Source organism: Aureobasidium namibiae, assembly GCF_000721765.1.
Source record: "Aureobasidium namibiae CBS 147.97 unplaced genomic scaffold scaffold_18, whole genome shotgun sequence".
NCBI lineage: Eukaryota > Fungi > Ascomycota > Dothideomycetes > Dothideales > Saccotheciaceae > Aureobasidium > Aureobasidium namibiae.
The window spans coordinates 354,312-381,594 of record NW_013581191.1 but is presented as its reverse complement, the minus strand read 5'-3'; the positions used below and the strand labels follow the sequence as shown (position 1 = coordinate 381,594).

The following is a 27,283-nucleotide window of genomic DNA, read 5'->3' as shown; positions in this document are numbered from 1 at the left end:
TTTTGCCAAAGACAATTCAGCGTCCGTGCGGCGTCGTCATCACCAGTGTCACCAGAAACAAGCCGCGGATGCCGGCAAGATGTTTCTTGGAAAGCACATCAGCGAAGCAACACAGCAGAAACCTCTCTTGCTTCACAAGTAATAAGCCGCAGATTGGAGCTGTACCGTCGATCGGCCTATGGAAGGTCCATTCGATAACGCTGCTGTCCATCTTGCCTCCTCACTAGGTGCTGAATCCTGTCACTCCCACTCCGCATCCACGACCGCATGCAGGCGACATAAAGGCTATCAGAATGCACAGTCCTTTTCAGACGACCGCAAAGTCCACAGAGAGCCGATGAATCTATGACTCTCAATGGATACCTCCCATTTGATAGAGGGACTGTGCGTCTCTGTAGGCTCACGCGACATGACTTTGCACATGGGGAGGCTGGCTTCAGCTTCAGCTACGCTACCTTGATGCTCAGGTCAAATCAAGAAAGCTCTCTTCCAAGGCATTGAATAGTACTTATTACACTTCATCGGCCGAGATCTTGTAGGCTTATAGCATGAACCTCAAGATAAGTCAAACCAGGCTGAGTTGTCAATGTCCCAAGAGAATGAAAGAGAGCCTGGCGAAGAACCGGACGTCGTCCCCGAAATGCATGCGCGGCCTCCCCGCATCGTGACGTACCCGGCACCGGAGTACTATACTCAGATGGGCATTACCTGATCCTCATTCTGGTCATCATATAAGACTGCTAACAATCTCCTCGCTGGAGTTTTCGGGAGATTCAAGCTGCACTCCAAACTACCACTGCTATGACCAAGTTCCCGAAAAGCGTGCTCGAAGAAAGACGAGCTGCCAGCTTGAAGCTGCAAGAGGCTCTCAATTCTTATGAGAATGTCGATCATGAGAGAGAATCAGTGTCAGTTGTGTATTGGTTGAGAGTACAGTCATGAAGTTGACAATCGCAGCCCTGTGCCTCGACGTGGTAAGAAAGGCAATGATATCCTCGGACCTCAGAACCCAGACCGCATGCGTCAAGAGCCGGACACCGTGTGTCCCCCAGAGACCGACCATGGGAAGATGCCCAATATGAAGTGGTGAGTCAGGGCCCGAGATATGGCTTATTACCTAAGCTGATCCTTAGAGAGGTCCTTCACAGACTCACACGTACGTCTCGAAGAGGGAGGTTGGGCTAGAGAGACTACCATCCGCGAACTGCCAACGTCCAAGGAACTAGCAGGTGTAAACATGCGTCTCGGCCCTGGCGTTTACCGCGAATTACACTGGCATAACGAGTCAGAATGGGCTTACATCATCAAAGGTCAATGCCGCATCAGCGTCCTGGACCTTGAAGGTGGCTCTTACATTGATGACCTCGAAGAAGGAGATCTTTGGTACTTCCCCACTGGCTTCCCTCACGGCATCCAGGGCACTGGCAAAGAAGGCGTGGAGTTTCTTCTGATTTTCGACGACGGTAGCTTCTCCGAGGACAGCACCTTCCTGCTCACGGACTACATTGGCCGCACTCCTAAGTCTATTCTTGCAAAGAACTTTCGTGTCGATGAAGCAATTTTTGATTCTCTATCAGAAAACGAAAAGTATATCTTCCAAGGCAGCATCCCTGGCTCTCTATCTTCGGACCGCAAAAGCGTCGGCACACCATCAAAACATCGCTTCACCCATCGCATGCTTGCCCAAACACCGAAAAAGTTCCCAGGCGGCGAAGTGCGTATCACAGATACCTCCAACTTCCCCATCTCCAAGACCACCGCCGCAGCACACGTAATCATCAACCCCGGTTGTCTGCGAGAAATGCACTGGCACCCCAACGCAGACGAATGGTCCTTTTTCCTGCGCGGTCGTGCACGCGTCACCATTTTCGCAGCGTCAGGAAACGCAAGGACATTCAACTACCAAGCTGGAGATGTAGGCATCGTGCCCAAGAACAACGCCCACTATGTCGAAAACATTGGCACCGAGCCAGTGGAAATGCTGGAAATGTTCAGAGCGAGCAAATTCGAGGATTTCAGCACTGAGCAGTGGTTGGCGCAGACGCCTGCTACCACGGTAGCTGAGCATTTAAATCTCGTGGGTGGAAACAGGGAGAAGTTTTTGAAAAGCTTGAGTAGGGATAAGACTGCTGTCAAGGCGCCAGTCAGAAAGACGAGGTCGATGAGTGATATGCATAAGGTGTTGGAGGAGATGTTGTGAAAATGTCCGCATCATACCAGGATTGGGTCTCAGGAAACACATGCGTGCATGCATGCATGTATGTGGCTTCATCATGCAAAGTCGAGGATGGGCTCGCAGCGCACAGTAATACTTTCTGAGTCTGTCTGACTCATATGGGGTTGTAATACTAGCAATCACATTGTTGAGTATTCACAGCGTCTCTATGTGCGGGCCTTGTCTGGACTCGAGACATTCAATGGAAGCCGGTGACAACTTCTCCTCTCAGTAACACTTCCTATTTAGCGAAGAAACTCTGCATCTCAATAGCTTCATTCCCACCTACGTGTGAGGACGAAATACAGATTTCATAACGTCTCCCATGCTCCTCACACTAATCTAGTCACTACAAAAATGCACAAGACCTTCCAGATATCGACTAAACCCAGCGAGAGCTAGTAGACATCACGAGTCTCTATTCTAACATTCATCTCTCTATTAGCCTTCCCGTATGTGTGTTTCATGTGCTCCATCCTCGAGAGTTTTACCTCCCCATGTCGACGATCCATCGATTTTCCATATGTCATTAATCCTCAAAAGTTTCTTTTCTCGTGTGCAGTCCTTGACTCGGGCCTAAGCAGTGATACCACTAGAGACGTAGTCAAAGACACCGCCAATGTTAACCTCAGAAACGGCCACGACTGGGGCGTTTCCTCTGGTTCTGAAGGTCGAGATCTGCTCGCCTCTTGAGGCTGGGTCCCCAGTTGCTGATGATACGCCTGACTGTTTTCCCTTGTACCTGGAGTCCGCAGCCTGCTGAGCGGTCACGGTGAAGGCAGGAGCAAAGGGCTCACCATCGTCAGATGAGTCGCCGTCTAAAGGATTGACGTTGTCTTGGGTATTGATGGAGCCAGGAACAGAGAGTTCTTGTTAGCAATGTGGTCGGTGATAGCGCTGAATCTGACGCTTTTGCCTTTCGTATCTGGAAGTCGAGAGATGCGGAAAGATGCAGGGCTTTCTTTAGATACGATCTCAGATCTTGATACCTTTGTGCCTTTCTATAGTCTTTTTAACAATCACAAGCCAGGAGGATGAAAGGAGAGAGGAGCAAGAGTGAAGAAGAGCAAGGGGCAAGACACGAGGGGAGATGAAAGGGGGAAAAGGTCCGATCCTCTTCTCCCACCCTCTTCCCCCCTACCTTATAGCTTGGAAGTTACAAGAACTCACAGTGTCTTGAGTAGAGAGAAGGCTTGCGTTAAGATACATCATCACTATCGGCTCTTCACGGACTCAATGTCTATATTCTACGGCACGTTAGTGGAATGCATTAGCAGACGTACATCGGCAGACGTGACAACTTAGCGTTAGCATCGACTAGAGTAGACACGGTTAATAGATGTGTTGATAAGTGACAAAAGGGAATAGAAAAGAAAAGGATTATTATTAGAGGGAAAGGCTAATTAAGGGTTAGAATAGCCTTATACACTAGAGCAAGAAGCGAAAGGGAAGAGTGAAGAAGTAACACTGGAAAAAAAAGCCTGGTGAAGGATCAATATGTACTTGAGAGAGAGAGGAAGAGGAGCTACTGAGAAATGATTGTTTCCGAAAACTTGTGAATACCGTTGATGATGTGGAAAGATAGAATCTCGACGTACTTGGCTTGAACGCACTTGGCCAAAGAGCCTGGGAACGAGATACAGACATTATATTACTCCTGAGAAACACCATGCCAAATATATATATCCACAACGTGGGACAAAAAGAGCGACAAGAAGATAATCCAAAAGAAACGGGGAAAGCATTATATCCAAGTGAAGCGGCAAAGCCTTCTCTCCAAGCATAAAGTCGAGGCTGAATCATCTACGCACCCTTGGTCTGCCGCCTCGAGAACCTGGTCTTGCTTTTCGCCCGCATGAAGCTTCTCCTGCCACTGACATCCGTATCACCTCTGCCTCTAACCTCCCCATTACTCCCCGCCGTCAACGTCCTCCCATTCCTAGTAGCCACCCTCCCTTCTTCCCTCCTCTTTTCCACAACATCCTGACTCAAGCCGCCAAAGCCACCTCTCTTGCGGAAACAAGTCTCCATAAGTGCATTGGCATCCAACATACCCCTAGGTAAACTCTGCACGAGTTGGAAGATTTCCATGGGATCCGAGACGGCTTTGATAGTGGTTTCTGAAGATTTGAAGATGGCGAGGGCGACGCGGAACAGAGTTTTGCTGCCTTCGAAGAAGAGGCAGTCCCATACGCGGAGGACACATTCGATGGGTAGTGTGCCGACGAAGAGGGACATGAACCATGCTGTGGTTGCTAGACTGACGGTGGGTAGACGAGGCACACCTCCTGCGCCTGGAGTACCTGGTTTATCGTCTAATTTTGCCCAGATGGACGGAAGAGATTCTCTAATGGAGGTCATGAGGACGGCGATGTCGATGTTCGCTCCTTCTAGCGCTACACCGTGTGTACCGGGAAGATGCTCGGTGGTGACAACGTTCAGGAGGATGAAAGCCTTTTCTTCGTCTTCGTCAAGGAACAGAAGCAAGAGACCAGCAATAAAGTTCAGACTCTGGCAGTATCCTATACTTGGATTGTGGACAGCAAAAGCTTGCAAGACTCGTCGAAGTGCCTTGATCATAGTTGTCTCGTTCTCAGTCTCGCCGACGCCGCGGCTCTGCTCAGAGGTTGTGGGTCGGTCGTCAGGCTTGAATCGGTCGTTATCTGGAAATGTGCGGTTGAGATCACGTTCGATGTGCTCACGATCGTTGTCGCTCAAGGCACCTTGATTGACTTGTTTGAGAAGATTCCAATATAGTCCGGGATCCTCAGCCAACTTCTTGGGACCACCAGCATACCAAAACCAAGCAGCGCCTCGCCAGGCCGGTGGGATACCTTTGCGCACATACCTCTTGATCTTCTCAGACTTTGTGGGGAAGCGTGTAGGGTTCTCGGTGGTGTAGCCAAACTGCTTCATCAGAATGTCCCACTTGCCTCGTCTTCTTTCAAGATGGACGTTGTATTCTTTCTCCCAGGCGTCATAGTCTTGTACACTGATGTGTAGGGATGTCTTTTTGAAGCCATATCGATCGCGAGGCACGGGTTTCGAGGGAGGTAACGGTATAATGCTGCTGACAGGCGAGTCGGTCACGGGAGATAGGACGGAAGTGGGTTGGACGGCATGCGGCGGAGCAGAGAGAGGTGCATCTGGTAGGCCACGGCCAGCCAAGATCTGGGTCGAGGTTCTGTTGTGTGATAAGGATAAAGTCGGCTTGTTGTTCTTGTCGAATTGAGGCTCGGCATCTACGAGGATACTCTTGCGATCAAGCATGCTGGCCGAATGACTGCGTCTGTGAGAGCCACCTGTCTCGCTGGTCGATGACGGCGATGTGCCAGGACGCACACCTAGCGTATCGACGGAGCTTTTAGGAGCATGTAGGAAACTGTTTGTGCGAGAGTTGGCCATGCTCAGACGCATCGACTTCCGCATCGACTCGCGCAAGTCAACACTGAGGTTGACGGGGGTGCCGAAGCCAGCAATGTACATGTCCAGCAGATCGTCTTCGTAGCTAGACATGTCGGCCTCTCCGTCGTTGTCGGCATAGTCGATCTTGACACAATCCGAGACGGAGCTGTCGGCGGTAGCAATACTGCTGCGTGCGGTGCCCGAGGTCGAGTCCATGTGGCTGCTTGCGTATGTCATCTGCGATCGATAGCTGGTGCGGGTTTCGTTGCGGTCCATTTCAGGCACAGCCATGGCAGCCGGGCTGTCTTCCAGAGGCCAGCTGCCTTGTCGCTTGAGAGTAGCGTCTGCTAGAGACAGCTCACGGGGTCGAGAGCGAGGCTCGACGGCAGAGAAGTTGCGTTGTCGAGTAGCGGGAGCGTCGTCCTCGCTGTCGTCCCACCACTTGTTGCTCTTGACATTGACGGTCGAACTGTGCGGAGGAGCAATGCTGCCAGTGGTAGCAGGGCCCAAAGCGTCGTGGCCGGCGTTGGTGCGTATGAAGAGCGGAGCAGGCTTCTGTCTCGTCTTGATGGTGGGCAGACTGGGCATCCTCTGTCTCAGGCGCTCGGGCGAGGCCTTGCGCAGCGGGAGATGGGGCTCAGGGCTGCGGACTCTGCGTGGCCATGAGAATTGCGGAGTGGTAGGCTGCGACGGCGAGGTGGGCGATTCGGGCGTCTTCTCTCGTGCAGCGTGGTAGTGGTTGTTGGCGAGGACGGCATTGATCGAGGCCGTGGGAGCTATCGTTCGGCTCATGCTTGCCAGGAGGGCGCTATCTATACGAAGTTCAGGAGTAGACTTGGACTCATGGCGGTGTTTCGTGTAAGCGCTGTCGACCAATCCGCGGACCTGGCAGCATCAATGATCGAGTTGTTTCTGCGGTTTGTTGTGTGATTTTGGAGTTGAAGCTGCAAGAAACAAGAAAGCGTGCAAAACGTCAGACGCTGCTTCTGCAACCTGCACATGGACACTCACACATCCACAGACCATCAAAACACCGCCTTGTCCAACACAACCCAAATCTACCAACCTCTCGGCTTACCGACCCCATCCAACTGAAACACAGCAGCAACCTAAAACTGGCCCTCTTATTGGCCTACCCGATGCAATTTCCACTGCCTCCCGCCAAGCCCAATCAACAATGATTTCCCGTCCAACTTCCCAAACACCTGCAACAGCCTCTCCCGATCCCGAGGCATCCCTTCTGCCACCACCACCACCAGAAGGGCGGCTACTCCCGCAACCGAACCAACTAACAGAACACCGTGCTACATCTTGACAATCGCTGTCGTTGCTCTTGCCAGATCCCTCTTCTACCATCGATTCCGATCTAGAGAGCAATCGTCTACATCATACAATTTCGCTCCTACTTCGCGATTCTCATCTTCTCCATACTGTACTGCACCATCTATATTACCTCGTCCTAATTCGATTGACTTTTTCCTGGCAGAGACTATAGCGCTGCCAAGTTTGTTCCACGTCCGTTGTCTACGAACCCGTCATTCGTACACCCTCGGTCACACCCAACTCCTGAAGCCAACCCGTTTTCCATCAGAACGCATATCGTTTTCTTTGCTGTCGTCTTCGTAGAAACTTTGTCTGATATAACTGAAATACTCTCGTATTACATTTGAAGCCTTCAGCGTCCAATCATCTTGCATGAAACTCATACCGCCTACTGCATCAACCTCGCAACAATGCGATATAGGACCCTAGCAAGACCACCTGCCACTCATGAGATAGAATTGAAGATCAAATCAAGAGAACCTCATCTCCTACCGGCCAACACCTCACCCAACTCTTTCAGTCGCACAGGCTTGGTCATAAATTGATCCACTCCAGAGGAAAAGGCCTCTTGCTGGGCCTCTGCACTCGCCAATCCAGTCAATGCAATGACCTTACTCGCTTGCATGCCATTGCTGTGTTCGAACGAGCGTATCCTCCTCGTAGCTTCCAGCCCGTCCATCCTCGGCATAGAGATGTCCATGCACACGAAATCAAATTTGGTTGCTGCTTCCTTCTGGTGCGAGCAAAAGGCTTCTACTGCTTCGACACCATCTTCGGCTGTCACATACTCGTGCTTTTTGGACTTGCAGTATCGAACAAGCAACTGCAGGTTGATCTTATTGTCATCGACAAGAAGGAGGCGTAGTGGTTTGGAAACATTCTCTGGTTCTGTCGCTCCCTTAGCCTCATGATTTTCTGTTGCTTTGCTCGGTTTTCGAGCCTTTGGTGGTGATGGCTGGTCATCCGAGTCTGGAGGTTGCTTATTGTCTTGCTCTTGCTCATGTGTCTTGGCATCGAACAAGGGTTTGCTTGGTAGTGTCAGGAGTTCTGTGTCCCTGTAAAGAACGACATTCTCTAGCTGTGGAGGATGTTGTTCTTTGCACGATACAAAAGCGCGCGCCAGCTTACGAGGACCGTAAGGTTGCGCGATGAACTCGGCCGTGACTGCTCTTCGAAGCGCCTCGTTCTCAGCGTACACTTGTCGGAGATGTGTATTGCTCTCACCAAGCACTATGACCGGTTTGCCGAGCCTGATTAGCTGTTCCGTGATTCCAGGTAGTGTGTGGCATGTTGTAAGCACCACCGCTGCGTTTCCAACCTCATCCACTCTACTGACGGTGGAAAACTCCATCTTGAACCATCCCCAGCATTGCTTATCGAGCGCATTGCGGAGTGATCTTTGAGACGGAGTTTCTCCCTCGCTGGTATTCGGCGGATCGACGAACACTGCTTGGAGCCCATGAAGCTTCTGTGTCGCTTCGGTCATGATGAAAGCTTCATCGTTAGCTTCCGGACTTGGAGCTGGATCCAGCATGATCACTTCGACGCGGATCTCAGTGCCTTTGTTCACCTCCGATTCTACAGAAATTTCGCCACCAAGATTGCTGACGATGTGTCGCACCATGGAGAGGCCAAGTCCTGCACCAGGATTCAACGGGTCCTCTTGTGCAAAAGGTCTGAATAGATGGTTCTGCAAGTACTCCTTGGACATGCCTCTACCGGTGTCTTTGATGGTCAATGTTATGCGGCTTCTCTTGGAGCCATTGCTATCCCTCGGTAGCTCTGAAGAAGCGAGCTTTACGTAGATGAAGCCGTCGCTGGTGTACTTCAAGCTGTTTCCGGTCTGCAAGCGATGAGAATTAGTATATAATCAGTATATGACCCCTCCCTGGCAAATGTATGTAATATGTATAGCCATACAAATGCACAGTGGTTTCGAGAAATAGTGCCCCATTCTCCTGACTTTTTCTCTGGACACATCTCTGATCTAGAAACCATTGTGCATTGATATAGTGGGAAGTTCGCCCCTACCTTCGTAGGAGGAGTGTGGTAATCAAACCTTAGCAGACCAGGGGACATGTTGATCGCTTACCAAGTTCATAACGAGTCGCTTCCAGGCCCCTCCTTCCGTACAGAGTAGCCAATTTTCGTGATCTTTGGCCTCAATATCTACGACAATCTCCACGTACCGATTAGGTTTCGAGTTCTTTGAGTCCTTGCCGGTGTCCTCACGAGAGCTTCCAGGAGCAGTGTAACCAGCAAAGACGGTCTCCAAGGCTTCCTCGGTAATGGTGGGCAAGTGTACAGTCGAGTCGAGACTCAACATGTCGGCCTGTCTGGTTTCTGAATTCTTATCACGCTTCGACTTGTTGCGTGTAAAGTTGTTGATCTTGCTGAAGTCGAGGAGGTGGTTGATGGTGTCCAGAAGCGTGCGTCCACAGGTGTCAACAGTCTCGACGAGGCCTTGTTGCATGGGGTCAAGATCCGAGGACTCCAAGCATTCGATACTTCCCAAAATACCATGCAATGGACTACGAAGCTCGTGACTAATGCTGTTAAGCAAATCAGACTTGGCCCTATCTGCCATGGCGGTGTCAAGTTTGGCAACCTCAGACATAATGGACATGCCAAAGGCGCGTAAGAAGCTCAGCTCGGAGTCCTTGTGCAATAAGCGTATCGCCTTGTTAGACCATATGAATCCGCCGCAAAACCAGCGCATTCGATGATCATCCCTGCATTAAGGCGGTTAGCATGATTCCCATAAAATTGCCTATATCTCTTCGACATACCACATCGGTACAAACGCTAGAGAACGGGCTTCTGGGAAGAGGCGCTGCAGTTGAGCGATATCAGTCTGCCTCTGTCGACGCACTTGCTCTCGCGATTCTTTATCGGGGTGTTGCTCCTCCATGGGCTCGACCTTTTGACCAAAATCCTCAGACTCTTCGGGTTTCTGAGTATTCTTCATGTGCAGCTTGCTTTCTTGAGGGTCGATGTTGAAAATTCTTCCTTGTCCGTAGCGAGTCAAGAAGGAATGCAAGAAGCCTTCTGTAATGGCGAAGCCTGGATCGGTTTTACCCACACTCCCTAAGACATGACATTCTTTGTTGGAGGTGGAACTGCGACTAAAGTACGAAGCAGTATCGTTCTCAGATGTAGCGGGTACCGACTGTACTAAGGCACCAAAGCTGCCCACGGATGCGTCAAGGAAGACGACACCTTCAACGTCGATTGCATTCTTGATGATCCCGGCAGCACGCTGGAAAGTAGACTTGACGTCGGTCGATAACATTTGAGCTTGTAAGTTCTCAAAGCTAAGAGCATCATCGGCATTTTTGGTGTCTTCTGGACCCAGAACAGGGTTGTTTTCCTCGATATCCTCCATCTCTGGGGGCTTGGGAGCAGAAGCTCCAGGAGTCAAAGGCGAAGTTCCTTGATGCTCGACAACGCTGCTCTTAGGAACGTCCTTGTTGTGCAGGTCCATATCGACGTGATCTTTACCTTCTACGAAAGAACCCAAGCCCAAGACCATCTTCGATGTCCGACGATGCTCTTCTTTGGATCTGACCATATCGAGATGGGACATGATTGTGTCTGACATGTATTGGAGAAAAAGCTGGTCTTCGGACGGGAGACCGTCTCTTTGCTTATCGTCCAGAACAGTAATGACGCCGATAACGGGACCATAGGGGCTTCGAATAGCGATGCCAGCATAGAAGCGCACCTGGTCCGGCAGGTTGATGTGTGATTTCCGCTGCTTGTACCATTCATCGTCTTCAATGTTGGGCATTATGACGACGCCATCATGACTTTTGTCTGCCTTCTTATCTGCAATCTCGAGAGTGCGTTCGCACAGGTGTGTGTAGCGCTCTGTAACGCACGAGCCCATCCATAGCTCGTCTTTAGAGTCTTCGGCTTTGCCTGTCGTCAAGGAAAGGGTAGGGGTGGCCTCGGCCAGGATGTACTGGTGGTTGCGGTCGAAACAGGATACGAGGCAGCGGCTGATGGACAGACGCAGGCAAACGAACTGAGCGTATACGGCAAGAGTATCGTCGAAAGAGGCAGAGTGACCATTGTCACCAGAATTAATCCTATCATCGCTCGTTCGCATCAAGTTGTCGAAGGGTTCATAGTATCTGTGGGTCTGCAGTTAGAAAGCAGGCGCTGGATGCAATCGCGGAAGTCGACGTGCTTGTAGAATTCGCGCGCCCTTACGCCTTCGATTTCCCCATCGTACTGGCCCTCGAAGGCAGTCGGCGAGGCAGCAGAGGCAGGAGAGGCAGGCGCCATGACGGCGGCGGTGCTCGGTGCTCGTGGGAAGGTTCGTTGGAGCTGACACTGAGGCGTTTGAGCAGGACATGTAACGACCGTCGTGACTCGTCCGAGATGCAATTGACGAAGTGAGTGCTTCTAATTTCTACACGCTCGCCTGGCTTCGCATCGTCGGCAGCGGCACTGCCAGAATGCCATCCACTACTGCCCTTTGTCCATCATGCGCCCACCGGACTCTGACAAACACGATCCAAGAGCTCGGGCCAGTGTCGCTGCCTTTGGCTTTGGTCTAGATCTCCGTCCACCTCGTCATTGGTGCAGCAAAGGATCGAACCTTAGCCTGCCATCCGCGATCATGTCCCGTCTTCCCGTAGTCCATGTTCGACATCCTGATTAAGAGCCCTGCGACAGCCAGCGATTGCATAGCCATTCTGACTGCTTTTTCCTCCCTGCCGGTAGAGTTCCCCTACGCGCGTATTCGATCGTTGATCGAGCGAGGACACAAGTGTCGAGAATGCGGGTCCAAGTTGCGGAGCAAGCTCCTTTCTTGCGCGTCTAAACGCCTATCGAGATCATCTTGCTAGGAATACCACCCTGGTTCGAATTGTTATAGGCATCAAAGTCTCCATTTGATCTAGTGAAACGGCTAAGCACTGTTTAGCGGGTAAAATAGCATCATCTCTGAAAATTGTATGGTGATAAGACGAAGTCTGGTCAGATGGATCTGCTAATAGAGCGATGTAAGCACGGGATGGAGAGTCGTTAGTGTTATCGACAGCGATAGGGCGTCAGAACTGCCTACGGCCGTTCCGTCTCTCGTATAGTCTACTCATCTCCCTAATATGCCCACATGCACTTCTGGTTCAAGATTCTGGCACCGAGTCTGTCGAACTCTAGTTGTCCAATCCAGCTGTCATTCGTACCTCTCATCTTGCCAAACACACTGCCACCTTTCCACACCAGAACCTGAGGGTCAAGCTCTCTAGGTGGGGGTCCGACCAAGATTTCCTTTTGGAAGTTGGGTTGCAATGCGCGGAGTCTCTGCTCGAGATAGACATTGAAGTTGTATGTCTTGCTGCCGCCGCCAATCACCATGATACCGCCGAAGAAGTCACGTGTCTTCTTCTCGTCGCCCTTGGCACCTTCGGTAATACAAGTGACGATTGCTTGATCCAGTGGCATGATGGGCAGCACATTCTCCGTGTCTGGCTGTGCGCCTTCAATTCCAGCACCCACGACAGCTGGCGTTGCGTCTCCGGCTCCTGGTACTGGAGTTGCAGTGTCTTCGGGAGCAGGCGACCCTGCTGGTGATGAACGAGGTGTGCTTTCGGCGATGTCGGCAAGATGTGTCAGACGGTCAAGATTGAGAGGTTTGCTTGGTGTTGCTGGTACACCGCTAGGGGCCGGTGTATTCGACGATTCTGCTATGGCCAACGGAACGTTGTCAGATGAGTACTTGTAAACCTGTAGTTGAGCTAACGACAGGGGATCGTTGGGCTTGTCATCGTATGTGTCGGTCGATCTACCAATGAGCTTGCGTCTGCCAGTGAGCTTGTCTGCGTGATCAAAGATTGTTGGTCTAAAGAAGCCCTATGATATGTCAGTTCCAAGCCAAGAGGGGAGTTCCATTGTACATACCATCGGTGCCAGCATGACTTCATCATAAGTTTTGAATTGGTATTTGCGAGTGTCTTGGCCGAATGCACGCAGATGGAATTCGTAAAGCTGCACACTGATATGTGCATCTTCGAGCGTGCAGAATTTCTGCTTCAATTCCTCTGCCAGTAGGTAGTCATGTCTCTTCAGAAGATCCATGTCGGCGTAATTGAAGTGGTCAAACAGCATCATTTTGGTGAAAGTCTCGGTAACATCCTCTCCACCAAACTTCAGGTTCATGCGTGAGTTCTCGACGCACATGCCTTCCTCGACGCAGCAAATCGATGTCTTCTGCGCACCAACATCGACGATGCAGCTGCTCGAGTACCCAGCTCCGAACGTTGCTGCCAAACTTTCTTGAATGAAACAGACTCGCTGAAAGCCAAAATCGCGGAACATCTCTTCCAGGATGGAGGTCACAAACACTTTCTCATACAAGTCGGGGATTACAAACACGCAGGAGTACTGTGTCCAGTCTCGCTTGCGGTTCAGATGAAGCTCGTTCTTGATGGCTTCCTCGATGATGCGGAAAAAATCGCGAAGCAAGACAGACTTGCTCGAGTAATCTTGTTCATTGAGCCAACCATACTTGAGTGGCCAATAGAGCCTGTACCGAGGCTTCGAATGTTGCGGTATCCGCATAGCCGCATGTCCGGTAAAGTATTCGGGTGCTGGTGAATCAATTTCTGTCCAGTCGACACGTTGAGGATCATTGTGTTCAGAGATGGTTTCCGGAGCATTGCGCGAGTTCCAGTTGACAACAAGTTCGCGTGAGTTAGGCAAGACTCGGCGTTTGTTATTACGACGGTAGATCTTGAAGTCAGCTGCCATGTTACTGTATTCTTTCGCGAACTGCTGTAGTGTTAGTCATCGTCCGATATGGGAGGTTGAGGTTAACGCACGTCGTCACCGAATGCGCTCTCACCGGCAGGCTCCGGACTACCGTCCTGCATCTTGACTCTTTTTGGTCGCGGTTCAGCATTAGATTCCTCGTCTTCGGCATGCGAAGCTTTACGTGCGATCACCATGGGGATGGTTTTGGGTAGAGCGTCTGTTGCAAGACCGATACGTAGGTTGCGACTGCCTGGGTGGATGACAATTGTCCTTGAGCCAAAGGATTCGGCTTCAGCAGCTTCATCCTCAGCAGCGTCTTCGTCCATCTCAGCTTGCGCAGCATCGGCTGATACTCCATTAGAAGCTGCCTGGGCCATGGCGCGGTCCTTGTCGCGTGCAGCCTTGATCATGCGATTGCGATTCTCCTCGCCCTGGAGGCGGAATGCAAGAAACTGCTCATCGCGTTTCAAGAACTCACTGTCATAGAGATAGAAAGTCAGCGAAACTGTGCGTCAAGGGGGCAGACTATTGTACCCATGCGACCGCTCCTGCCGTTCATAAATTCCTTTGGGCATTGGATCATGTTACATGAAACAAACGACAGACAACGACACAGAAGGGATGCAGATGGGCAGACGTGGCAGCTATCTCGTGGGCGCAGAATAGACAGATAGATGGTGTGTTAGGGCATAGAAAAGAGAGGTCAGACGAACGTGTAGTAATTCTTCTTATTGACAACCTTCGGAACTTGTTCAAAGGGGGAATTCATCGGGCCATTAGATGAAGCCATCGTATGCGGCGCGACTTGCGGGTAACAAGTAGATTATTGTTTGTTTGCCGCCGCAAAGGAAGGGGTTGATCTAGAGGATTGCTCTCACCAAACAGGTGGCTGATCGCGCTTCCAAGTTGCGCTCTGTCGGAGCCGAGCTGGTCACATGACCCTTGAGCGAATCGCGCGAACAGGGACGTGCACAGGACCTACAAAATTTCGACTTTTCTTCCTTCAACTTTCCTTTGCATCACACAACAGACGACATCAAGTTTCAGCTTCGATACCTGCGTCCTTCAGCTCCGCGCCCTGCCTGTCTACGCGTGAGTCATGCAAACGACAGGCGCCAATCTATCAGGTAAGCTTTTGCGCACTTCAACCATCACCAACAACACCCCCTTCTCCAACCTGATGAACGAATGTTTTACGATTAGTCTTACGGAATGTATTCATGTCGACAAACATATTCTGCCCTTTTGCTCTCTGATCCTTTACGGGAAACACATCTCATACAACTCGAGTCAGCATGTTTGATATCATCTGCTAACATCATGCTCAGTAGGTTTCGGGACCCGCAACAATCTTATATATACCACTCATATATGATGTTTTTTAATTTCTCCAAATCTTTTTCTCATATGTGCATGTGTATTGAGTCCACGCCTTGTCAGATGTGTACAAGAGGCGGTCGTTTTGCTGTCATCCCTACGCCATCTCTGTGTATGCAAGCTGCTGAGCTGTATTGCCGCTATCAACTATCGCTGAGCCGGCCTCCAGATGGTATCTCTCCATGCAGATTGACAGTATCATATCCAGCCAACTCTCCTGGATGCAACAAGCGATATGATGCGGCCCTAAGAATGCACAAGAGTTCTAATCCAGTTGCGTGGCCATGGAGAGCAGTCGAGGGTACATGTCGCAATGGACCTTACTAGGCCATTGCGATCCTTGACAGTATCGTGCTCTTTCAAAGCTACGTGTACCACAAGGCTTAGCGATGCGTTTACAAACTAGCATGATACCAGACTCAAGGCTTACACGGGTCACATGGCACAATTCCAATATCTTGATAGACCGTCAACCAAGTTCCATCTAGTCATATAGAAAGGATAGTCCATGTACAAGTGATACCCGAGCTTGAAGGTAAGTCTTGGCATACTGCTGGATATTGGTTACCAAGCGAAGCAGTAGTTGGCTGATCTCAATGTCATCCTCTACCCTCTGTCAGTCTTCTCACTCTTCTGTACCGATTGTACTCGCACTGATTGGTTGTACGTAGATGATCACTGCAAGCATATCACATGGAGATACTTCTTGCTCAAAAGGGTTACAGCACCAGCGTCTCTCAAGCCGCCGGCCGCCTCCGATCAACAACTACGACACGCATAGATAAGGCAGAACAGCCAAGGACTCCTTTAAAGTCAGATATGGCCTCGGACTATAGTATATTCTTCCAAGGAAGATAGAGCACCTCGTGGCGATCCTGTAGAAGCTTGAGGGCGTGATAAGCATCATCGGAGGCCGCCGAAACGCATTGGGGCTCCACCTCGCACGGAGATGTCGACGAACAAGTACCATGATGGCTACCACTAGTCTATTGTGGGGTCACTTGGACGTCAGTTGTAACCTGGGGACGTATATACATGGTAAAAGATCATGTATACCATTGAGAAGCTGACGATGAAGGTGTTGCTTCGTCCTAGCCGTCGTCCTCCTTCCACCCAGCACCAAAGCGAGTCAGTGGATCCCATCCTTCCTTGGCACAGGCGCGCACAAACAACATTGAGGCACAACGAAAATAATTTCTTCAAGCACCATTCGTAAAAACGAGTTGCACTTGCCCAATCAAGGGTCGCACCTATGCTCTGCTGGCATTCATTCGCGGCGCCTATCTGACATGACCAAAGCTATGAGTCAATAGGCGAGTAACCACGCTGACACCGCTGCAAAAGCAATCGTTACCAAGACCTTGGCGACGCGTTTGGCATACCAAGAAACGCCTTCTAGATTCCTTCCCGCGTACAGAAACCCTTTTTTTCCGTGGTGTCCTTATCGTTCAGTTGCTCGCGTGGTGGTGCGAGACAAAGTTATCTCTTGGCCATGGCGGGCCTAGGAATAAAATGTTACCCGAGCCCTGTAAACATTTTCTTTTGAGCATCATCCGAGTACATCTTTTTCGAGCACGCGCTCACCATTACTGGCTTGTTCCTCAGCTTCAATTATCTCAGTCAAGATGGGTTGGGTTCACAAGACCAACCAAACAATTGCCAAGTCAGCATTTGGCAGGTACTTCAGACTTGAGGGATCTGGTCATGTTAGCATTACTCTTGGTCAAATCTGTATATCCTTAAGCTGATCGCCTCTCTATAGCACCGTTCGCGTGATGGATCTTTCTTCTTCACCGAGGTTCGCGCCGGTCTCGCTACCTTCTTCGCTATGGCATACATCATCGCCGTCAACTCCTCTGTAGTTTCAGACACTGGCGGTACCTGTGTTTGTCCTCCTACCAGCCTCGACGCCTGCGCTACCGATATCACATACAACCTTTGCAAGCAAGAGATCCGTCGTGATCTGGTCACTGCAACTGCTGCCATCTCTGCCTTGACCTCCTTCGCCATGGGCTTGTTCGCGAACCTGCCTCTAGGTCTGGCACCTGGTATGGGCATCAATGCATACTTCACCTACACCGTTGTTGGCTTCAACGGAACTGGCCTTGTTCCTTACAGGATTGCCCTAACCGCAGTCTTTGTTGAAGGTCTTCTCTTCGTCGCTCTGACCCTTCTGGGTATCCGTCAATGGCTCGCTCGTGCGATCCCCACTTCGATCAAGCTGGCTACCGGTGTCGGCATTGGTCTTTACCTTACGATCATTGGATTCTCATACAGCGCTGGTGTTGGTCTTATCACTGGCGCCTCGGCCACACCTCTCGAGATCGCTGGCTGTTCATCGCAGTACCTTACTGTGAACGACGGCCTTATGTGCGATCCTAGCTACAAGATGAGATCACCCACTATGTGGATCGGTATCTTCCTTGGTGGCTTTTTGACCGTCTTCCTTATGATGTTCCGTGTCAAGGGCGCAATCATTGCCGGCATCCTGCTCGTTTCAATCATCTCCTGGCCTCGTGGCACTGATGTTACCTACTTCCCCCATACCGAGTTGGGTGACAGCAGTTTCGACTTCTTCAAGAACGTTGTTACCTTCCGCCCTATCAAAAACATTCTCGCCGCTCAGGAGTGGGACGTAAGTTCTCACGGTGGTCAATTCGGTCTTGCCCTGATCACCTTCCTCTACGTCGATATTCTCGACTGTACTGGTACTCTCTACGCCATGGCCCGCTTTGCTGGCGTTATGGACGAGAAGACCCAGGACTTCGAGGGCAGTGCTACCGCCTATTTGGTTGATGCCGTTGGTATCTCGATCGGTTCTCTCTTCGGAACTTCGCCTGTAACTGCGTTCATCGAGTCTGGTGCTGGTATCTCCGAGGGTGGCAAGACTGGTATTGCAGCCATGGTCACCGGTGTTTGCTTCTTCATCTCTATCTTCTTCGCCCCTATTTTCGCTTCTATTCCTCCTTGGGCTACCGGTGGTACGCTTATCATCATTGGCTCTCTGATGGCCAAATCCGCTGCCGATATTAACTGGAAGTACATGGGCGATGCCATCCCGGCCTTCCTTACCATTGCCACCATGCCTTTCACATACTCAATTGCCTATGGTCTGATTGCTGGTATTATGTCCTACATCCTCATCAACACCACTGTCTACATGATCGAGAAGGTCTCAGGAGGCAAAGTCGTTCCTCAAGACAAGCAATTCAAGGAGCCATGGACCTGGAGACTCGACGGCGGACTTTTCCCTCCATGGGTCGTCCGCGCTGCCAAGGGAAAGAAGGATTTCTGGAAGCCATACGAGATGGTGGATCACGCCAGCAGTGAGCATGAGTCTGTCACAGAAGTGCCTAGTTCAGGTGCCGCCAAAGGTCTCGGTCCTGAAGAGGGAAGCAGTGCAAGCAGCAAGGTTCGTCGTCGTTCCGTTCAGCATGAACTGTGAAAGAGTCCGTCTTGTTCTGACTTGCTTCTCTCTCAAGGTCTGATTCAGAACCTCACCAAAAATTGGCGCTGCTGCATGACTTCGAACGACGCTTTGTTTACTTAACTTGTTCATTTTGATACCATATACATTTGTAGATACTCAAAAGCAGTAATTTCGATGCCATATAGGCTTTTCATATTCAACTTTGTGCGATGGTACTCCACACGCCTATACATTCCTCCTTTGAGACTCTTAATATCTCAGCAATTCATACAGGTTCAGGACACAGGCCGAACCTGGAAAATATGTTAACAGATAAAGGTACATCTTCCCCATGTGGTGAATGTTGTCACTCCCACACTGCTCCCGCGACAAACACAGGCGGAACTAGAAGCTATCAAGATGCACAGTCCTGTTCAGACTGTAGCAGAGTCCACAGAGAGCCCATGATACATCAGCTCTCATGGGATGCCCCACATTAACTCATAAGACTATGCAATTTCATGGCCATCCGCGCAACACGACTTTGCACATGGGAGGGATATGTGCACCTCACCTTGAAGCTAACATCACTTCTCCTCCATGTCTTCTCACTTTCCTCTTCCATCTCTCTTGTTCCCTCTTTACCTCCTGGCAATAGCGTGAGGGGTCTCTATGATCCAAGGGTTCTTTATGTTCTACGATGATTCAAATCTCCTTGAAGCTAAGAAAGATAGGAGCTGAGAACGACAGTAGCGGTAGTAGTCGCCATGAAGTGGAGAAGAGCGTTGTATACGGCGATTTGAGAGACGCTACTGTTCTGCGTTCTCAGAAGTGTTGTATAGTTCTACACCTATGCGCGTCAGAGACTTCTGTACCTAAGCAGGGAGTATATCAGAAGTTCGCCTTTTGTCTCCGGCTTACTTCTATCTTTACGCCACGGCGGGCAGATGCGTAGTACTTGATGATTTGAAAATTATTATATCGCTCCAGATCGAGCAATGATCGGCGTCGAGTAGCCGACACGGGTTCGTCGTCATTCTATTGCAATGCGAAGTGTCCTTTCATCCACCTCTTTTGTACACTTCCATATTCTGTCATCAGCATTCGCTATGTCTGAAACAAAGCAAGAAAGTGACAAGCCGCTATCGCTTCAATCGGCGCCTGCCAGTAAGGTCGCGCCTTCTGTAACACTCCAGCCGCCGTTATCGAGGGCGGGCAAGGGTCCAGGATTGATTATATTGATTGATCAAGACTCCGCGGTGAAGGCTTCGACAGAGAGCATTGATCCGCCGCCATTACAGAAGTGGGCAGAGGAGAGCTTCCTTGTTGGGCGGATTGATATGAGGGAATTTAGCAAGAGCTTTGAGGAGACCCTGACCGATACCCTGTCGTTTATCAAAGATCATACTGCTTTTGATGGGAGTCAGAAGTTTGGATTGATTTGTAAGTTCATCTCAAGATAGTGTATGTATATGTTGGTACTGATCGTGAGTAGCTTACCTATCTTCATCACACACCGACATTGTCGGCGCGCTGGAAGTGTCCAAAGACATAGCTTCGATAGTCGTCTTTGGCTCAACAGAGCTAGAAACCACCAAACCAACACTCTATCACAGACCCGGAAACCCACCAATTCCCATCAGTAAGGATGCATCCAAGAAGAACAAGACGTATTACTACCCAAACGTTGAGCCCTCGTTTGTACTTCCTGCACACGAGGACTTCAACGCTTCTTCGGCATCCGTCTCACATACACGTACCCTCAGCTTCCTCAAACCAATCCTAGGAGGCCCATACTTTGATCTTGAGGAAATCTGGGAAGAACATTGTTTATATGAGTTCGGCGAGAGAGCTGTCGACAAAACCATGTCTACTATGGTTCAAGAGCCTTATGTCAATCATATACCTACGTTGACTGGAGGCATTGGGAGAGTAAAGTTGACTGAATTTTACCGTGATCACTTTGTGTTCAACAATCCGCAAGATACGTCGTTGGAACTGGTGTCGAGAACTGTGGGCATCGATCGGGTTATTGACGAGTTCATCTTCAGCTTTACTCATGATAGGGAGATTGACTGGCTGTAAGTTTCTGGCCATACTGGTCATCTTCTGATCGTTTTACTGACATTGTTATCAGACTACCCGGTATACCGCCAACAGCCAAAAAGTGCCGTCTGCCGTTCACGAGCATTGTCAATGTTCGAGGCGACAGACTGTATCATGAACACATCGCGTGGGATCAAGCTACTGCTCTTGTACAGCTGGGATTGCTGCCTGAGTATCTCCCATTCACATATCCGATTGAGGGTAGGACTGCAGCTCCGGGAAAACACTTCGAGTACAAGGTACCAGCGGCCGGGGTCGAGACTGCCGAAAAGCTGGTCGATGAGTCTTCTGTAGAGTCAAACCAGATGTTCAAGTTCGCTATACGCGAAGCTGATGACTGAGGATATGGTTGTTTGGCCCCGCTGTCAAGCAGTCCTGGTTCAGTCAGTATCCATACTATTGCGATCAAGGTCGAGAGGAAGCATAGAATTGTCATCGGATCTGCTCCAAGATAGCCCCGCATATTCCCGTGGTGCTGTCGTGCAGATCTCCAGGCACCATGATGGCATGGCGCGGGGAAGAAAGTCAATTTTGGGTGCTGTGTTTCCAATTCTACGTTTACTTACAAGAGACAAGCCGAGGAGGAGCTTATTTTTCCTTACAACAGTCGGCAAGATCGAGATCTGTGATGGGAAGCTTTATGGAAATGTCTATCGAGCATACCAGCCGCGTGAAAAGCCATATCACGACGTTACGCACATCTATCGAACATGGATACATATATTCCCCAGCAACTCCGACTTGCCTCGGGCGCCCTAGATTTTTGTATTCATGACTGGCAAGATGCTATCCTCTCTTGCATCCATAGTGCTGCTAAGCACACTAGTCAATGGTGTGTGATATTCAATGCGATTGCAACCTTTCTGACACTCTGCACTACAGCTCAGCAACCCCAATACCCTCCAGCGTTCCCGCTACAGCCCTCCCTAGCATCTTCATACAATAATGCACCCAGTGTTCTTCCCAATATTCTGGACGCCGCTGCTCCAAATGCACAAAATGTGTGTCCTGGCTACAAGGCTTCCAATGTGAAACAAAGCAATTCAGGACTCCAGGCCGATCTGACTTTGGCCGGTACACCTTGTAACGTGTACGGCAATGATATCCAGGACCTTGTGCTGTCTGTCCAGTATCAGAACCAGAGCAGACTTGCAGTCAGCATCACTCCCAAATATCTTGCTCCTCACAACGAATCGCTGTACATCCTCGATGAGCGATTCACTCCAAAGCCGGGAATGGAAGATGGTTCCAGTAACACCACTAGCGACCTAGCCTTTACCTGGAGCAACGATCCTAGCTTCCAATTCGAGGTCACCCGGGTCGGGTCTGGCGAGACCATCTTCAGCACATACGGCAAGAAGATCATCTTCGAAGACCAGTTCCTCGAGCTTGTCACCTCGATGGTGCCAGACTACAACGTTTATGGTTTCGCCGAAGCCTTCCACAGTTTCAGATTGGGCAACAACTATACGCAAACCTTCTGGAACGCGTACAACCTCGATAATGATCAATTGCCTGATGTCAATGGCCACAGCACACATCCAGTCTACCTCGAGACTCGCTATGGGAATGGTTCTTCGACCTCTCATGGTGTTTATGCTCGCAACGCGCATGGACAAGAGTGGTTGTTGAGAGAGGATACCATCACTTACCGCACTATAGGTGGTAGCTTTGAGTTCTACTTTCTTAGTGGTCCATCGCCTAAGGAAGTCATAAGTCAATATCAGGTGGGTATCGTCAATACACCTGGCATGCAGGCCTACTGGGCGCTTGGGTTCCACCAATGTCGTTGGGGATACCTGAACTGGACGAACCTTCGAGATGTGGTTGAGTTGTATGAGGAGGCAGGCATCCAGCTGGAAGGTAAGTGGCTACTAAGACTACTCAATCCCTTAGATTGCTAACAGGGATAGGCATCATGAACGACTTGGACTACCTGAACTTGAACCGAGACTTTACTCATAATGCAAACTACCCAGCAGACGAAGGAAAAGTATTCTTGGATTGGCTACACGCACGTGGTCAATACTACTTGCCTATCCTGGACCCTAACATCTACGCTCCGGACCCTACAAACGCTAGTGATGCTTACCCACCTTTTGACCGCGGCAACGAGCTTGACGTCTTCATCAGAAACGGCAACGACAGTCTCTACTACGGCATGGAGTGGAATGGCTTCAGCGTCTGGCCCGATTTCTCAGTCCCTCAAGCCCAGCAATTTTGGACAGAGCAGTTTGCCGAGTTCCGCAAGACGCTCGCTTTCGATGGTTTCTGGCTCGATGTCAGTGATCCCACCTCTTGGTGTACTGGCAGCTGTGGACAGTATCAGCGCAGCTTGAATCCCGTGCATGTGCCTTTCGCATTGCCTGGAGACCCTAACACGAATATTGCTGTCGATTACCGATACCCGGAGATGTTCAACGTCACGAATGCGACTGAGGCTGCTTCAGCAAGTGCATCGAGGGCATTGCAGATGTTGGCCTACCCATCAATGACACTTGCGCCTTCCCCTGTCCTGGAACGTACATTGGCCACTCCTGGGGTCAGAAACCTCAATTTCCCTCCTTACGCCATCAACAACTTCTTGCCTGGTCACAGTCTGTTGAAGCAGGTTATTGCACCTAATGCTACTCATTTGAATGGTCCTTACAACAGTACTGAGTATGAATTGCATAACTTGTATGGCCATTTGAGCGCCAATGCTTCGTATAACGCTCTGGTTGCAGTATACGAAGGTAAGAGGCCTTGGTTCATGGCTAGAAGCACTTTTGCTGGAAGTGGTGCTTTTGCTGGTCACTGGGGTAAGGGTTGATCACAGACATACCAAGCTGACATATGCTGACTTCCGACAGGTGGCGATACTAACTCCAATTGGGGAGACATGTACTTCGGTATCTCGCAAGCATTGCAGTTCTCCATCGCCGGCATCCCATACTTTGGCGTCGAGACTTGTGGTTTCAACGGCAACGCAGACATGGAGCTGTGTACACGTTGGATGCAACTGAGTGCTTGGTTCCCGATGTAAGTTGCTCATCCCACCTGCGACTGAAGAATCCTCACTGACATTTACTCTAGGTATCGCAATCACAACAACCGCAACACCATTGCTCAAGAAGCCTACCGTTGGTCAACTACTACCGAGTCAACCCGCCGCATCATGAACATCCGCTACAGCCTCCTCCCTTACACGTATACCTTGTTCCACAAAGCCAATGTCGCCGGCGAAACTGTCTTACGAGCTCTAGCCTGGGAATTCCCCGAAGACGCATCACTCAAAGCCATCGATAATCAATTCATGAGTGGACCTGCTTTGCTCGTAATACCCGTACTCGCTCCCCTCGCCACATCGGTGCAAGGCGTATTCCCTGGCGTCTCTACCGGAACAATCTGGTATGACTGGTATACTCTCGCAAAGGTCGACGTCGCAGCTGGAGAGAATAAGACGCTTAGCGCGCATATTGAACATCAACCTATTTTCGTGAGAGGCGGTTACATCATCCCCATTCAGAAAGCTGGGAACACGACTGCGATGTCTAGAAAGAGTCCTTGGAGTTTGCTCATCGCGCTTGACAAGGATGGTGCAGCTAACGGAGAACTATATCTCGACGACGGCATCAACATTGTTCAAAACGCAACCAAGAATGTCGAGGTAAGTGCATCCGTCTCGCCTTTTCCAACTAAACTGACGACCTTGCTTGATAGATTTCCTTCGCCAACGATACCTTGTCTACCAAGGTAACTGGTGCGTTTGAAGATGGTATCCCGCTTGCCAATATCACTATCGCTGGAGCCTTGGCTCTGCCTAGGGATATCAAGCTTCATGTTGATGGTGCTGCGTGTGAGACTTCTGTGTTGGTAGTCAAGAATGGTGGTAACGTGACTTATATCACAGGGCTTGAGGGTGTGACGACAGCTGGAGCGTGGCAGAGTGATCTGACGCTTCAACTGATTTACTGAGATAGCTAGACGGTAGTGTCTGATGATCAAGTATTTAGGGAGACACTAGCAGTAGTTAGTAGAGAAGAGCAATACCGTCGTGGTAATTGAGAAGCACTCATATGTATCGATGTCTAATCAATGTGTCGGGCGAAGAGCTTGCTTCATGGCCGCTGAAACACGTGAGGTCTAAGTATCAAGAAGTACGTGACAGGCGCTTTATTTTCTAGATCGCAGTGGTATTTGAGAAGTATCATACGCTGCACTCTATCTCGCTGCTACCAAGCCCTTTACTTGCACAACTCGTCTCCAGGTGCTGCCGTTCCAGGAATGCTAGAGAACTACAGACAAGGAAGAAAACCATGATGATAGCCTCAATACCGAATCCAAGTCCATATCCCACTTTCGCGCTCGAGTTTGGACTCCAGAAAGGTTACTGAACAACTGGTTTTTTCCCGGCCCGGAGAGCTGCCGTTGGGTCTGAGAGGTCCCAGGGACCGTGAAAAAGTAAGCCAGAAATTGGAAACCATTGCAGATAGCGGGACTTTGGACTTCATGAAGCCGGCGGAGATCGATCTACGTAGCCATTTCTACTTGCAAAGTGCTGTGGTTGTGAATCCTTGAGTTCTTAATTATATTTCCATGAGAGGACTGCCAGTCTGTCTACGAAGGGTCAATGCCAAGTCATGGTCGTTGCTTCGCAAAAGGTTGAGTCAGAAAATGAAGTCGCTTGCGTATGCCCTTTCCCAGGAATGTATGAGCAGTGCATTTGAATGTAGCGATTGAAGCTTTGTTTTTGTCTTGTCCACAATGACCGCAAATCTAGGGACAATCAAGTATAGGCAATTACTTGACCTCGCTCCAACCTTTGTCATCCTTACCACCTTCCACCATCACTGAGCCCTCTGTCTGCTTTTGATTCTTCTTATCCGATGCGTCTTTACAAGCCTCTCTGAAGACTTGCACGAACCTCAACACATCGCTCCAAGAATTGTAAAGCGGAGCAGGAGCAACACGAATGACATCCGGCCTTCTCTCGTCTACGACCACACCTTTGTTTTCCAACACATGCATGACGTTGTCCAGAAGACCAGGTGAAAGACGAACAGATAGCTGTGCGCCCCTTTGTTCAGGATCCGAAGGTGTGATAATGGAAAAGCAGTCTTTGACATCCGTGCTTGCGAGAAGAAGTTTCTCCAGATATCCGGTGAGGGCGACTGATTTCTTTCTTAGCGCTGCGAGAGAGGTCTTGTTGAAAATGTCGAGGGAAGCACGTAGAGCTGTCATGTCTGCTACCGAAGGGTTGGAGAGTTGCCAGCCTCCTGCTCCTGCGATGGGGGTAAAGAGGTTCTCCATTGCGAAGCGGCTGCTCTTATCGCTGCCCCACCATCCACTGAGCCTTGGTGTGTAGTCTGGTCTTGATGAGGATGATGCAGTAGAGACTTTGGTGTGACGTTCGTGGACAAAGAGTCCACCGATGCTTCCGGGACCGCAGTTGAGGTACTTGTAGCTGCACCAGGCGGCGAAGTCGACGTTCCAGTCGTGCAGCTGCAGGGGCATGTTTCCTGCTGCGTGAGCCAGATCCCAACCAACAACTATGCCTTTGCTCTGTGCGTGAGCAGTGATTGTGGGGATGTCGAAGAACTGGCCAGTGTAAAATTGGATGCCTGGTAGTAGCAGAAGAGCTGTTTGATCTGCATGTTTGTCGATAGTGGCGAGAATCTGTCGCGTGCTGAGGATTGGATTTTCTGGGTCTTCTGGCTCGAGCAGGATCATCGAGGTTGCCGGATCCTTGTTGTGATGCAGAAGTTGCGATTCGACAGCGTAATGATCACTAGGGAACGCTTTGCCCTCGATGATAATCTTCCATCTCTCAGCAGTGGGACGATAGAAACTGGCCATGGCCAAGTGCAAATTCGCCGTCAAGGTCTGCATGACAGCAACTTCATTCTTCTTGGCTCCCACAACATGACACATATCTCCGATAACATCATCATCAACATGCAACCAAGGTGGCAACTTTGAGTCCTCGATCTCGGTAAAGTGGCCATATACGCCTTTGGTTGCCCAGGTGTGGAGGTAATGCTGTTGGTATTGTGATGTGAGGCGTGGTTGCAGCCCTAGTGAGTTGCCACAGAGGTAGGTGCATTGTTGTGGTTGGTCTTGAAACGTTGGTACGAGGATTTTGGAGTGCAGGTCTGAGATTGTTGGGATGATGAATTGCGAACGGAAGGATGATAGCGGATCCTGTTCATCCTGTGATCGCGCGTACGCCTCGCTGAAAAGATCCACCGCTTTCTTGGTTTGATCCGTCATGATTCAGAACAGATGCAAATGACTGTTGCGTATATTGGAAACAGTTGTGAGTTCCTCAAAATTGTGGTCTAGAAGCCGAAGTGAAGTTGGAGATGAAAGCGTGCCGCCGAAATATCCGTGCTTAGAAATTAACAGGTGGAAATAATTCCTTTAGTCCTATCTTCGGCGATGTTCGCTTGTTGCTTGATTGTACAGAAGTTGGTTGCTCTGCACTTTCCTCAGGATGATTGAAAGATGATAAACTTTGTCCTTGGTCAATCAGAATGGGTGGCCGATTGTGAACCTTGAAGATCAACAATGATGCCAACGTCATGACAGCTCTCCCCACGTTTTTCCGACATCGGGTGTTTTCCGTCAACGACATTGATCTTGCTACCAATTGACCTTTCCTCACAGGACTTACTAGGTATGGCTCATGTGCTACCCGAGAGGAG

General features: G+C 50.1%; 8 protein-coding genes across 8 annotated transcripts; 4 read left to right on the top strand and 4 right to left on the bottom strand.

Annotated features, from left to right (window-relative positions):
• Positions 1-938: 938 nt before the first annotated feature.
• Positions 939-2,200, top strand: M436DRAFT_66831 (oxalate decarboxylase family bicupin; the record flags this gene model as incomplete). The annotated part of the gene is made up of 3 exons (XM_013568688.1): positions 939-974; positions 1,007-1,086; positions 1,138-2,200. The coding sequence occupies 3 exons, from the start codon at positions 939-941 to the stop codon at positions 2,198-2,200; spliced, it is 1,179 nt and encodes a 392-aa protein (XP_013424142.1).
• A 1,818-nt stretch (positions 2,201-4,018) lies between these two features.
• Positions 4,019-5,485, bottom strand: M436DRAFT_54609 (RabGAP/TBC; the record flags this gene model as incomplete). The annotated part of the gene is made up of 1 exon (XM_013568590.1): positions 4,019-5,485. The coding sequence occupies one exon, from the start codon at positions 5,483-5,485 to the stop codon at positions 4,019-4,021; it is 1,467 nt and encodes a 488-aa protein (XP_013424044.1).
• A 1,954-nt stretch (positions 5,486-7,439) lies between these two features.
• On the bottom strand, positions 7,440-10,997 carry M436DRAFT_27189 (uncharacterized protein; the record flags this gene model as incomplete). The annotated part of the gene is made up of 3 exons (XM_013568572.1): positions 7,440-8,786; positions 9,036-9,675; positions 9,733-10,997. Coding segments are annotated over 3 exons (3,252 nt in total), but the record flags the coding sequence as incomplete, so codon positions are not given.
• Positions 10,998-12,052: 1,055 nt separating this feature from the next.
• On the bottom strand, positions 12,053-14,474 carry M436DRAFT_55008 (actin-related protein, ARP8 class; the record flags this gene model as incomplete). Its single annotated transcript, XM_013568654.1, has 4 exons — positions 12,053-12,805; positions 12,854-13,723; positions 13,774-14,182; positions 14,419-14,474. 4 exons carry the CDS (start codon positions 14,472-14,474, stop codon positions 12,053-12,055), a joined length of 2,088 nt encoding a protein of 695 aa, XP_013424108.1.
• Positions 14,475-16,707: 2,233 nt separating this feature from the next.
• Positions 16,708-18,697, top strand: M436DRAFT_66828 (uncharacterized protein; the record flags this gene model as incomplete). The annotated part of the gene is made up of 3 exons (XM_013568687.1): positions 16,708-16,788; positions 16,845-18,494; positions 18,665-18,697. The coding sequence occupies 3 exons, from the start codon at positions 16,708-16,710 to the stop codon at positions 18,695-18,697; spliced, it is 1,764 nt and encodes a 587-aa protein (XP_013424141.1).
• Positions 18,698-19,600: 903 nt separating this feature from the next.
• On the top strand, positions 19,601-20,938 carry M436DRAFT_75732 (carboxymethylenebutenolidase; the record flags this gene model as incomplete). Its single annotated transcript, XM_013568758.1, has 3 exons — positions 19,601-19,934; positions 19,987-20,572; positions 20,629-20,938. The coding sequence occupies 3 exons, from the start codon at positions 19,601-19,603 to the stop codon at positions 20,936-20,938; spliced, it is 1,230 nt and encodes a 409-aa protein (XP_013424212.1).
• Positions 20,939-21,307: 369 nt separating this feature from the next.
• Positions 21,308-24,554, top strand: M436DRAFT_85026 (putative alpha-glucosidase AgdA; the record flags this gene model as incomplete). The annotated part of the gene is made up of 6 exons (XM_013568757.1): positions 21,308-21,422; positions 21,480-22,460; positions 22,511-23,398; positions 23,450-23,618; positions 23,673-24,246; positions 24,300-24,554. The coding sequence occupies 6 exons, from the start codon at positions 21,308-21,310 to the stop codon at positions 24,552-24,554; spliced, it is 2,982 nt and encodes a 993-aa protein (XP_013424211.1).
• Positions 24,555-25,379: 825 nt separating this feature from the next.
• M436DRAFT_85025 (kynureninase) lies at positions 25,380-26,849 on the bottom strand (the record flags this gene model as incomplete). The annotated part of the gene is made up of 1 exon (XM_013568756.1): positions 25,380-26,849. One exon carries the CDS (start codon positions 26,847-26,849, stop codon positions 25,380-25,382), a length of 1,470 nt encoding a protein of 489 aa, XP_013424210.1.
• Between the last annotated feature and the right edge of the window lie 434 nt (positions 26,850-27,283).